The sequence below is a fragment of the Pteronotus mesoamericanus genome, unplaced genomic scaffold, assembly GCF_021234165.1.
Source record: "Pteronotus mesoamericanus isolate MK-2021 breed Mesoamerican mustached bat unplaced genomic scaffold, CSHL_Meso_final contig_98, whole genome shotgun sequence".
Lineage (NCBI taxonomy): Eukaryota > Metazoa > Chordata > Mammalia > Chiroptera > Mormoopidae > Pteronotus > Pteronotus mesoamericanus.
This window is the reverse complement of record NW_026555295.1, coordinates 2,842,219-2,855,269: the sequence shown is the minus strand read 5'-3', so window position 1 is coordinate 2,855,269 and position 13,051 is coordinate 2,842,219. Positions and strand designations below refer to the sequence as shown.

The 13,051-nt window shown below is 42.6% G+C and overlaps 1 protein-coding gene across 1 annotated transcript; it reads left to right on the top strand.

Moving 5' to 3' along the window:
• Positions 1-351: 351 nt before the first annotated feature.
• On the top strand, positions 352-9,210 carry PROKR1 (prokineticin receptor 1). Its single transcript, XM_054586947.1, has 2 exons — positions 352-824; positions 8,514-9,210. The coding sequence occupies exons 1-2, from the start codon at positions 352-354 to the stop codon at positions 9,208-9,210; spliced, it is 1,170 nt and encodes a 389-aa protein (XP_054442922.1).
• The last annotated feature ends 3,841 nt before the right edge of the window (positions 9,211-13,051 follow it).

Below are 13,051 nucleotides of genomic sequence, written 5' to 3'. Positions count from 1 at the left end.
TCTCTATAGCAATGCAACCTTCCCTGAGTGAGTGGGTATGTGGTTGTTAATCATTTCTTTTCTCTCACTGGTTTCTTTATTTCCACTCCATTACCCAATGTTCATTCTGAGCAGGTGGCTAATGGGTCTGCTTAGGTTACAAGGTGGTTTTTAATTTGTCCAGATTCACTCACATATGTAACCAACTGTTTGTATGTCTTTTAAAGGCTTAGGATGTACCCTAAGGAGGCTGGCAGGGACCTCTGACTCATTAAGGCACAGCTGAGCATCAGCAAAGAGAGGAGACCTCAGCTTCCCAGACCTTGTCCCAGAGGAAAACCCAGCAGTGTTGCTCAAGGCATCACCGGCCAAATGGAGATCACCGTGGGAGTCATGGGTGAGAATGCCACCAACTTCCTTTCTGTGCTTGACCCCTACGGAGCCCAAGCTGCTTCCTTCCCATTCAACTTCAGCTATGGTGACTATGACATGCCTTTGGATGAAGATGAGGATGTGACCAATTCTCGGACTTTCTTCGCTGCCAAGATTGTCATCGGCATGGCCCTGGTGGGCATCATGCTGGTCTGTGGCATTGGCAACTTCATCTTCATCACTGCCCTGGCCCGCTACAAAAAGCTGCGCAACCTCACCAACCTGCTCATCGCCAACCTGGCCATCTCTGATTTCCTGGTGGCCATTGTCTGCTGCCCCTTTGAGATGGACTACTACGTGGTGCGCCAGCTCTCCTGGGAGCATGGCCACGTCCTGTGTGCCTCTGTCAACTACCTGCGTACTGTCTCCCTCTACGTTTCCACCAATGCCCTGCTGGCTATTGCCATCGACAGGTGAGTGAGGGGGCAGTGGGGACAATAAAGGAAGGGACGTTGGAATTGTTCATTGCATTTGTGATTGACGAGAGACACCTGTATTCACCATGGATGTGGATGCATAAGGGCTCAAAAGTTGGCCCCATCACTTGTTGGACTTCTGCCTAAGAGCAAGTATAATACCAAAAGTTAGCCCAGTAACTGAAGAGTGAGAAGAGTTCTAGGTTTCCAGCTGTTAGCAGGCAAGAGGTTGCAGAGCCCTATTGAGTCGGGCCAGCGGGAAGGCTTTGGTTCCCTCTTCTACGGATGTGCTCCTAGATGTTGTATCTGTTCAAGGTCTAGAGATAGACAGGTAAGAGGTGTGGAAGGACAAGTTTAAGTGCTAGGCAGGTGCCTCTTGAGTCAGCTTGGATACCTTAATTGAGATTTCTATCTTATCAGGACTTCCTCTACTAAAACAAAAGCCCCTACCCTCCACCACCACCGGGTGATTTTAAAATAAGATTAAGGGATTTGTTTTGAAAAAATAAAATATAATGAAACAAAAAGGAAACATGTTTACTTCTTTTAGTTGTTGCATTAGTCAGTTTGCTCCTTTTCATATATTTGCATGCAGCACTATAAGTAGACCTGTTTCTAGTGATGATAAATAAAATCAATAAGAGTAGCCTTTGCAAATCTCTCTGATGTTATGTTTAGTCTTTTCATTTAGTATAATCACCTGTGCTAATGGCCAGGGAGGTTTTCTGTTCCTTGGGGACAATCTGTGCAAGCCCCTCTGCCCAAACATGGTCTCTCATTACAAAACACCTTGTTACAGTGTAGACACAGTTAGTTACCTTGAGGGTCAAATCAGGCCTCCATGTACTTGGATCTGAACAGCTAGTCTCTCTTCCTTAACTCAGAAAGCCTGAAGCACAGATGTTCTCCCTGTTCCATGGCCTCAGGGCTCTATTGGAGTTCAGCCTGCCCCTCACACTCAGGACACCCCAGGACAATGTTCTGGGGGCAGCACAGCAAATAGAGCCTGTTTTCTGGAGCCATAGGCTGGAAAATCAGAGATGCAATAACCTAGAAAGAGACCACTCCTGAGGAAAGGGGTTGGAAAGGAACCAGGCTTTAAAACCATTGCAGGGTGGAGGCTTGGGGTCCTTTCTCGAGGGAAGGATGATGTTAGTGAGCTAGCAGCTTAAAAGCCCTTGGTCTGTCACCCGTAGAAGGTGCTTAGAGGTGTTGTCCCTGCAGAGGGCTCCTTCTCCTTGACCAAGGTCTCCCACATGAGTCACAGAGCCCCACAGCATTTTGTCCATCTAGGCACGGACCATGAGTGGACCTACGGAAGGAACAGCAAGGGGAAAGTCAAGCTGGGTATCTGTCCCCTAAGTCCCCTTCATTGCTGTCAAAGAAGAGCTCCAGGTATTGTTGACCGTTTCTGCCCTTAGAAGCTGCCATCATCTTTCTTAGCGCATCAACAGAACAAAGCATACAAAGTCATTTCCTGAAGTTTTGTTCTAGCAAGACATCTTTTCACAAGGGGTATTCTCAGCCACTAACAGTGGGGTAGGTAGGTGCCTGCTGTGGGTAGGACCCTGCTCTCTGGGTGAGATCCATTCTACCATGCGAGCTCCGACTTGTTCAAAGGTGTGACAAGGTAGTTGGGAGTGGCTTTAAGGGGGAAGGAAACAGGGATAAGTGAATGAGCACTGGGTTATTTTGAACATGTAAGAGATGAGATTTATGACGATATATTGAACTCTTGCAAGCCCTTAGCCTACTTTCATACCAAACTCTGCTTGCCTGAAATACTGCAGGCATTTCTCTTGCAGTGTAAGTGTGTATAGTGCAACTTATTACAACAAGAAAGATTAGTTGAGGAACCTGCAGTGCATCACGGAGACTGCTGTTGGTCAGAGCAGGGTTGTGAGGGGAAACTTGCACCCAGACACTGGAAGAAAACGCTGTGGCCTGTACGGGGCCATCCAATGGCCTTGGCCAACTAACTAGCTGCTCCAGTGCATTAAGTTCCTTTATTGATGTCTGTGATCTTTGCTTCAAATTGTTTTTATTTTTGTGTGTTTTTACCATCTAATTTAAATTTTGTGGTCTAGGACCTCATTGATTATTGTCTGGTCTTGTCATAGGCTTTGTTCAGGATTTGATCAGTGATTTTCAGGTTTGATTTGTTTAGTTTTGGGCAACTAATTATTATCTCGATATAACAATATACCTATGGTTATAAAAATTTTTTTTAAATAAAATTTGTGCAGGAAAATAATGTTAGCAGTTATTCTGCCTGGATTTAAATTCCTGCTGTATCACCTATTAGCAACAGGGCTTTGTTAATTATTTGACCTTACTCTCCCTCAGTTTTCTCATGTATAAAATTAGAATAATAAGAAAACCTAATGTATTAGGTTGCTTTGAGGATTAAATTAAATAATAGATGTAATTGTTTGAGCAATGTTTAAAACAGAGTAAACACTAAATATAGTATATATAGTATGATAAATATAGTATGGGTAGTATAATTCTTGAATTAACCCTGAAAGGTATAACAATCAAAAGAACAAAACAGTTAAATGAATGAATATTTCTAATTGGCTGACCTCTGTTTTTCATTGAAGTGATTTTTTTTTTAATGATGTGATTTAAAAATTAATAATACCAAGTTTCTAAGAAACACAGTTATCAAGATATAACAGAATGGAACTATTATTCTTCCACCTGCCTGACCTTCTCTGTTCCTGTTATTGGTTCCATGGTTTTCCCAGGCATCTTTCTAAACTAGCAAGTCTCCTCTGTCCTGGCCACTCTCTCCATTTCCCCAGCATTCATTGCACTGCCAGGTCCTGCCAATAATCCCCACTCCTCCCACCTGTTCACTCAGGGCTGGGCTATCATAGTCTCCTCTTGGCCTTCTGTGGCTCTTGGCTTTACTCTCTGACACCCCTAATGTCCTCATAATCCACCCTAGACATTCAGTCATTCATTCAAACAGTGCGTTTTTATAGAGTGACTACATGTGACAGATAGCATTCCAAGCATTGGGGATATGATGGTGAATAAGAGAAACTCCTTGCCCAGGTGGAGCTTTCATCCATTGGAGGGAGAGAGCTAACAGGCAAACAAACAAGAAAGGTAATGTTAAGATTGTGAGAAATACCCTCAACAAAAGCAAACAGACAAGAACAAACTCACAAAAACATTTGAGACTGAGGGTGGGAGCTACTAGGCATGGAGTCAGACAGGAAAAGTGTCTCTGAAAAGAAGACATTTGAACCCACTTCTGAATGATGGAAAAGAAAAACAAAAAAGTCAGCCTTGTGAAGAGAGGGAAAACGCATCCCAGATAAAGGGAATTATAAGTGCAAAGGCCGGAGACAGGAACAAGCCTGAGGGGTTCTAGGAACAGAGAGAAGGGCCCTGTGGCCTGAGGGAAAGCAAGTCTGTAGCCAAATTAATCTTCTGTCTTGTGTGTCTCCCTGCTCTGGCTGTAAAGACCTCCAATATCTCCATTGTTTACAACACATGCCTCAAACCTTTTCACCTGCTCTTGCAACCTTTCATTATTGAGCTCCAAGCTGTCTCCCAGTCTCATGCAGGGTAAACACAGTCATGTCTTGTTTTCCAAAGAAGTTTATAATCTTTTTGAAAGTGTCACCATGGCTGGCTATGTTTCTATTTGTTTAGTGCCAGGCACTGCTGCGAGTGATGTTTCACTAAAATCCTGGGCACCCAGAATTCACAGACAGCAAAAACGTATTAAGGAAGTTAAGACATAATCCCTGCTCTCAGGAGTTTAGCACCTAGCGTGGGATGAGGTGGATGGGGAGTGAGCCAACACTTATGATACAGTTAAAGGATAACGTAAAGAATAAATTTTAAATGAAATTTAGAGAAGGGTGAGATCATCGTGTACCTGAGTAGTCAAAGGAAGTTTCACGGAGGAGGGAGCCTTTTAACTGGCTTTCAACATGTGGTGATCAGCAAAGGAAAGATTTTCCAAGAGGAACAGTGTTTGCAACAGCCTAGAAGTAGGAATGCTTGAGGTATGAGGTCCCTTGTGGAGGCATGTGGGATAGAGGCAAGGAACACATGGAAGGTAGAGATCAGAAAGGATAGGGTCATAATCCAGAAGATCTCAAAATCTAGGCACAGGGAATCAGACCTGATGGCAGCCAGAAACTGGAAAAGACCACTGAAGGACCCTGGCCCTCTGGACCTGGGTTTCCTCATTGATTTGGAGACACCTGCACTGTCCGTGAGGTATGTCCCTCATATCCCAGAGCATGTGGGGCACTGGGGGGACCCTCCCTTTTTTTACCCAGAATCCAGAGGAAACTGATCATTCTGCCTGCCCTTTGGCAGCAGTCTTCTTCTGCCGGAGGGAGGCCAGCTAAGGCATGAGTAATCACATTCAGTCCTAGGTAGAACAAATGCTCCCCAGTGAGCTTATTGGTTGGAGCTAGTTGTCCCAGGAGCAAGTTATGCAATTCCTGCCCATCCCAGGACCAGCCTAGTAGCTGTTCAACCTCTACTTTCATGGTTTTATCTGGGGCTGGGTCCTGGGGACAGAGAGGGAGCCCAGTGCTCTTTGTTAATCACCCAGGCCACTATCATCACACAGTTACTGCCTGGACATTTCTTTTTCTAGCAGCCTTCATTCTATGCTGATCCTCTACTTTGCTGATCACCACATGTTGAAAGCCAGTCAAAAGGCCCCCTCCTCCATGAAACTTCCTTTGACTACTCAGGTACACGATGATCTCACCCTTCTCTAAATTTCATTTAAAATTTATTCTTTATGTTATCCTTTAACTGTATCGTAAGTGTTGGCTCACTCCCCATCCACCCCACCCCACTCTAGGTGGTAAGCTCCTGAGAGCAGAGATCATGTCTTACTTCTTTAATAAGTTTTCGCTGTCTGTGAATTCTAAATGGATCTGGACCTGAGCCATTGTAGCGGTGGACACACAGGGCAAGCCAAGGGCATACTCATAAACAGAGAAAAGTAGCTGCCAGTTGCCTGACTCCTTCTTGGAACATCAATAGGTAGAATCCAACTGTGATGGAGAGAAAAGAGCAGGACTGTTAGGATGCCAGGAGGAGGGTAGGAAGAGGGGGATTTGCTTGCTCTGGTTGTGAGGGAGGGGACAGCTGGCATACTGGAGAACCCACAATATCTGGAGCAAGATATGGATGGGTCTGCATCATGGTTCTGTCAGTTTCCAGCTATTTGGCTATTAGCAGGTTATTTAGTCTCTCCAGACCTCAGTTTGCTCATCAGAAAATGGGTGTCTTCTCTCTTACCCACTGAAATGAAGAAGTGAGTTTGAAATGTTTAATTGTAAGTTGCTTTGCAAACATAAAAAAGTATTACTAATATTGGAGTTAGTTTTGATCCTAGTATAGCCAAGGCTGGTGGCAATCCTTGAAACAATTTTTGCAATTTGCTTATTGGTACGTGTATTTGGAAGGTCCCTTGGCACAGTTCCTGGTGCCAGCCCTGGGGATGGAGCGAGGGTGATGTCAGAGAAAGCCTGGATGAAATAACTATTTGATGGGTGGTCACGGATTACCCTGAAGTTTTTATGTGAAAATAAATAGAATCAATAAAATAGGTTCAATAAAATAAAAAGTAGTAGAGAACTTTCAAATGTAGTATTTGCCAAAAACAGGTGAAAGAAATTTTCTATGTATACAGAAAAGCTCTGAAAAAATACATTTTCGGATACGAACAGTTTCTTGTATATTAATAGCCTATTGTTGTTTATATGCAGTATTGGACCTCACAGTATCTCTGTAAGGTTGGTGAGGCAGTGATATTCCCATGTTATGGATGAGGAAATTGAGACCACAGGGTTAAGAAAAATGGCTCAAATTCACATAATAAGATGGCAAAGCTAGGATTAGTTTCTTGGTCTTTTGACTCCTAGATTGGCATTCTGTTCTATTTGTTCATTGAAAAAAAAAAAACACTTTGACTTTCAAACATTATAAAGATTTAGGAAGTTACGATTGGGAAAAGAAGGAACAGAATTATATACTGAAATTCATATACTAAACATGAATGAATATAGAAATATTCTTTGACAAAGTAATCAATGGAACGTGGTGGGGCAGATAGAGAGGGAGAGAGGTAGTGAAAGCAAAAACACTAAATTCTTAGTTTCCATCATGAGTCAGAACAAGTTTGGTGCACTGATTGTAGCAGGAACACCATGGTGTTTATGAAGGACCCATACATACATGTCCACTGACAAAGGCTCTGTCAACACCCTGTGGACACTGTCGTTCCACCCATCAGCACGCAGAGTTTGGTGAGAGTGCCAAGGGTTGTGGACCCAACCCATCCAGCTTCATCTGACATCTGAGAGCTGTGAGACAGCAGGAGTCTCACTCCAGTGAACTCTCCAAATGACACTCCGTGGAGCTGGCTGCTTAGGTTGGCAGGTGGAGAAAGGGATAGAAATAACAGGAATATAATCAGAACAACAACAACAAAAAGAATGAACCTTCTCTTCCACTCAAAATCCCAAGAAAGATGACCACCTCAAAGGGACTGGTTTCAAAGAAAACAGAATTGATTTGACTTTCCTTCATACCCCTGTCACATTTGCTCTTGGTTCTACCTGAGATTTGGGCAGGTGAGAATGTGTTTATTTCCAATGTCGACTAGTCATTCCCTCCCACTTCTCTCCCTATCTTTCTCCTTCTCTAATCTCTACCCCCTGCCAGACCAGAAAGTCTTCCAGGAAATCAAAACTCTCTGCATAACTACCTATGTGCACTCTCTCTGGGAAGGGGGTGTTCATACCGCACAGACGACTCACATCCCCCAGAAAGTGCTCTCCCTTTGCTCCTGGACCACTGTGGTAACAGCAGTGGATTTCTTTTTTCTTTTCTCTTTCTTTCTTTTCTTTTCTTCTCTTTTCTTTTTAACAAGAGCAGTATCTTTTCCTATCTGGTGCTTTGTGGTTAAAAAAAACACATTGATGTATATTCTCAATTGATTTTCACATCAACCATGTGAGATAGGGTTAAATGTTTTCTATCAAGGGTCCTATGGTATATGACCTTGAGAAGATCACTCATCTCTCACCAGCCTCTATTTTTCCACCTGGAAAGTAAAATAAATTATCATACATCTCCCCCACCCCCCACCCCTTACATACAGAACAGTATTTTTTTAAATGTGGAATGAATACAAAAGTTTGCCCACTGCTTCCACTGGAAAGGGCGAGTTCTCCCAATAAGTCTTTGGAATTATCAGGCCCTTTTAGCTCTAAACTATGGGGTAATTGGGATGAATGGTTCTGAAACAGGAAGACCCTGGGAATAATATAAGACTAGAAACCAATGGGAGATTTTATTACTACATTTAATAACAATAGTTACCATTTATCGATTATATACCATTTATTGAGTATATGCCAGGAATTGTGTATACATTAGCATATTCAATCCATGAAAACAAACAAAAACTTTTGCAGATAAGAAAACCAAGACTCTGAGAGATTAAACAAAACTTGCTAGAGGTTGCAACAGCTAGTAAAGGGTAGAACTGGGGTTTCAATTCAAGTCTGCCTTTCTCAAAAGCCCATAAACCATTGTGTTCTTCTTCCACATACACAATTTGGTTGCAAAAATATCATCACTGAGAACTTCCTTGTCACAGTGGTTGACCTGTTTGTGTTCCTCTCCTAGATATCTCGTCATTGTTCACCCGCTGAGACCCCGGATGAAGTATCAGACAGCCACTGGCTTGATTGCCTTGGTGTGGGTGGTGTCCATCCTCATCGCCATCCCTTCAGCCTACTTCACAACTGAAACGGTTCTCATCATTGTCAAGAACCAGGAGAAGATCTTCTGCGGCCAGATTTGGCCCGTGGACCAGCAGATCTATTACAAGTCCTACTTCCTCTTCATCTTCGGCATCGAGTTCATGGGCCCCGTGGTCACCATGACCCTGTGCTACGCCAGGATTTCGCAGGAACTCTGGTTCAAGACCGTGCCTGGTTTCCAGACGGAGCAGATCCGGAAGCGGCTGCGCTGCCGCCGGAAGACAGTCCTGGTGCTCATGTGCATCCTCACGGCCTACGTGCTGTGCTGGGCGCCCTTCTACGGCTTCACCATCGTGCGGGACTTCTTCCCCACCGTGTTCGTGAAGGAGAAGCACTACCTCACGGCCTTCTACATCGTGGAGTGCATCGCCATGAGCAACAGCATGATCAACACCCTGTGTTTTGTGACCGTCAAGAACCACACCTTCAAGTACTTCAAGAAGATCATGCTGCTCCACTGGAAGTCTTCATATAATGGGAGTAAGTCCAGCGTGGACCTTGATCTCAAAACCATGGGGGTGCCTGCCACCGAAGAGGTGGACTGCATCAGGCCAAAATAACCCAGCGGACCTTTCAACGTTTAAACAGGACCTTTGGGACTTTGACCCGTGTACTTAGATATACACTGTCAACCAAGAGCTCTTTGTTTGCCACAGAGGGAAGAGTAAATGCACAACTATGTGAACATTGTGTTGAAGGAGCTCAGATTTTCTAAAACCGAGGTGACTAAACACTGTCACCAGTGGCTGACATTCACTGAACAAATTAGTTTGTGCAAAGAGTAGGCATGGGTGAAACCTATAGAAGTTGATGACATGTAATGGGCAAAAAGAAGTAGGGATTAAACAAAAAAAAATGTTGGGGCATAGACAGCCTGGAATAAGGAGGTCCCAGAAGGGAACCTGAGTAGGCATCTAGGCTGTGGTACGTGTGTTTGTAGGGTAAGGGTCTCTCTGGACAGTCTCATCTACTCATCAGACACAGACACAGCCCATCCCTAGGACTGTTCTTAGGCTTCAGTTCACTCCTACCATCTGTGGGGTTGGAGCAAAAATACAAAACAGCCTGCCAATTCTTTCTTCAACTCTTCTCATTCCTCGTCCTGACTCTCACTGTAAGGAGCCTTACATGCAGGCACATGGACAACTCAGTATGTATGGCCAAGTTGTATCCAAACTCTCTTCCCCCGTGTTGCCCACTGGCCACCCCTCAGGCCTAGGGCTATGTCCATATGTGGTGAAGCTCATCATTATGAGGATGGACCTGGGGAAGAAGCCACAGAAGCCCTGGGAGCCATTAGACAGGGAATTATGGGGTTCTGGGTACCTGGAGCAAGTCAAGAGGGGGAAGCCTGGGCTCGGGATGGGTATGTCCCCTTGGCTCAATGGACTTCTCACCCTCAGTGGGAGGGGTACAAGTAGAGGACCTCTGAAAGTGTGTGGGGCTCTGGAGAGGGGCTCAGGTTCTCTGGGTCTGAGGGTGATACTGCCCCCACCTCTCAGTTTTTCTGACTTGGACAAGTTAGGCGTCCCCTTATGTACTTCTCATGCTAGTGAAGCATAGAATCGTTGAAAGTAGACACAACACCTCATGAATGTGGCTGTGAGCCACTTTTTCATTCTCACCAGCTTTCACCCTTATTGGTATGATTTAAGGGCCAGATGCCTCTGTCACTGGTGCCTAGGTCTCATCATAATCATTATTCTTTTGGATTAAAATTTTATTCTCTTTTAAAATGGAGGTAATTTTGAGAGGCATAATCCATCACATTTCCACGCCTCAGTGTGAATGAAGCCATGCAATCCAGTGGGAGGCAATGAAGGTCAGTGGTAGAGCCCTGGGTACCCAGGAAAGAAAGGGAGACACACGGAGGGGGGCAATAACCATGAAATTCAGTGACTCCACAGGCTTGTGGAGACCTTGTCCCACTTTACTGTCACCTCCTTTGTTTGGTGTTTTTAATTTTGGAATTTGGAATTTTTAACCAAATCTGATCCAGCCTTGGTTTTGTCACCTCTGTGACCCTGGGGAAAGCCTCTTGGAGGGAATGAAGATAATACCTGTGGTAGTTATTGAGGAGGTGGGTGTAAAGAGCCAAGGAGATAATGTGTGGAAAATCCCTTTCAAGCACTCGGATAATCAAAAGAATAGTCGTAACTGTGTGCAATGTACCTGGACAAGGAAAAACTTGATAGATTGGCTTATGTATCTAGAAACCTCTCAATCTTCCCTTTTCATTATCCTTTGTGTAAATTATTCCCTTTTACCTCTCAGCAGTGCTACAGGTAGTATGTTCTTAATAACAAATTGGCACAAGGCAGTGGAATTTGGTAGCAGAAGTGTATTAGGAAATGGTAAATCAATCTCCAGTCAGAAAATGAGCTCAGGGTGTTAGGAAATTCCAAATCAAAACATCTTTGTGATCATAGAAGTATTGACCATCTTCCTATGCCTGTTCCCCAGCCAGCATGAATCTGGACAGTGTGATACTTATTTCTCAATATGTTTTTGTTCTCTTGAGCATTTACAGCTATAGAATTGACTTGCCCTTTTCTTCCTAAATAATTCTAGAGTAACACTTAACTCTAGAGTACTAGTTAAGTGAAAGCTGTATTGCATTCCCCGCCTCCAAATATAGTCAACTCTTTATTTTTTGGTAGCAAAGTTTATTTTTTATAGTTATTTTATTTCCCTGGAAGATACATTCCAAAAATCTATTATTTTTCCATTCATCATCCAGCAGATTTACTCTACAGTTTAATCAGAATACTCTCAGAGAAAAAATAAAAACTAACGAAAGTATTAGCCTAAATTCACCATGCTTTGGAAGGCAGTTATTACTTTTTATAAAATTATATATTGCATTATGAAACCAAGAAAGCTTTTATTTTTTATGAAATTAAATTTTCATTTTATAGCATTCAAAATTGTAGCTTACATGTATATGACTTCTGAAATAAAATGACACAACATAATCTTTTTGTTCCACAAAAATATTCCACATACATGCATATGATCAAAACAATCTTCTTGGTTGAGAAATTTCCCATGCACAGTAAGTTTTTTTTAAAAAATTGACAACTATTTCAGTATTTCCAATGTTAAGATAATTGGGTGCCACCTAGTGTTCAATTTCTGCAACTACTAGACTTACAAATTAAAAATTGCTATCAAAACCCAGGTTTCCAAAATCTGCATCTTGGAAATGTTGTTTGTTGATGTTTGTAAAATAAGGCAAAATAAGTTCATGAAAAGAATGTATGTGATATAAAAGTTAGTATAAAATAGTCACATGCCACTTAAATATTAAAAACAGACTTAATCATTTCTGACTTCAAATGCAATTTTCTGCCTCCCAAAATCATGAAAGACAAAGACCTACATCCAAGATTACTCTATCCAGCAAAAGTATCATTTAGAATGGAAGGGCAGATAAAGTGCTTCACAGATTAGGAGAAGTTAAGGAAGTTCATCATCACCAAGCCCTGAGTATATGAAATATTAAAGGGACTTATCTAAGAAAAAGAAGATCAAAACTATGAACAGTAAAATGACAACAAACTCACAACTATCAACAACTGAACCTGAAAAACTAAAACTAAGCAAACAAGAAGAACAGGAACAGAATCACAGAAATGGAGATCACGTGGCGGGTTATCGGCAAGGAAGGGGAGAGGGGAGGATGGGGGAAAAGGCACAGGGAATAAGAAGCATAATTAGCAGGCACAAAATAGACAGGGGAAGGTTAAGAGTAGTATAGGAAAATAGAGAAGCCAAAGAACTTTTATGTACGACCCATGGACATGAACTAAAGGGGGGGATTGCTGGTGGGGGGGGGGGGGTTGCTGGTGGGGGGGGTTGCAGGGCAGAGGGGCATAAAGGGGAGAAAAAAATGGGACAACTGTAGTAGCATAATCAATAAAATATACTTTAAAATAAATAAAAATCTGGAGGTCCCCCCAAAAGTTTTTTTTCCAAAACCTCAAAGGTACACCTAGATAACTGAAATACACAGAAAGTCACTGTACAGTCAACAGGCTATCAAACCTAGGGCTTAATCATAATCCAAGAGTATAGGGCAAGTGGTTTATTCAAAACATCCATTTACTTCCTGGAAATGGTCAAAGTAGGAAAGGTAATGCATTTTTTCCTCTTTTTAAAAATAGTAGATGTGCTCTTTTACCCATAAGCTCCATTATACCAAAAGAACAAAGTGGCTTAACATTTCATTTAATTCAGCACTATCAGTTTTCAAAGAAATACCTTAGAAACAACTCATTCTGCTTTAACAAACTGCACTCAAACTAATGATAATTTTAATCTTCTTTCATAGGCCACAACCCAAATCCAAATTGTTGAACAACCCTCAGAGGAGTTGGAGTGTAAAATGTTGAGGTCAAT

Coding starts and splice junctions, on each gene's coding strand:
- PROKR1 (XM_054586947.1), top strand. CDS start 352: ATGGAGATCACCGTGGGAGTCATGGGTGAGAATGCCACCAACTTCCTT. Junction 825..8,513: donor CTGGCTATTGCCATCGACAG/GTGAGTGAGGGG, acceptor TTCCTCTCCTAG/ATATCTCGTCATTGTTCACC.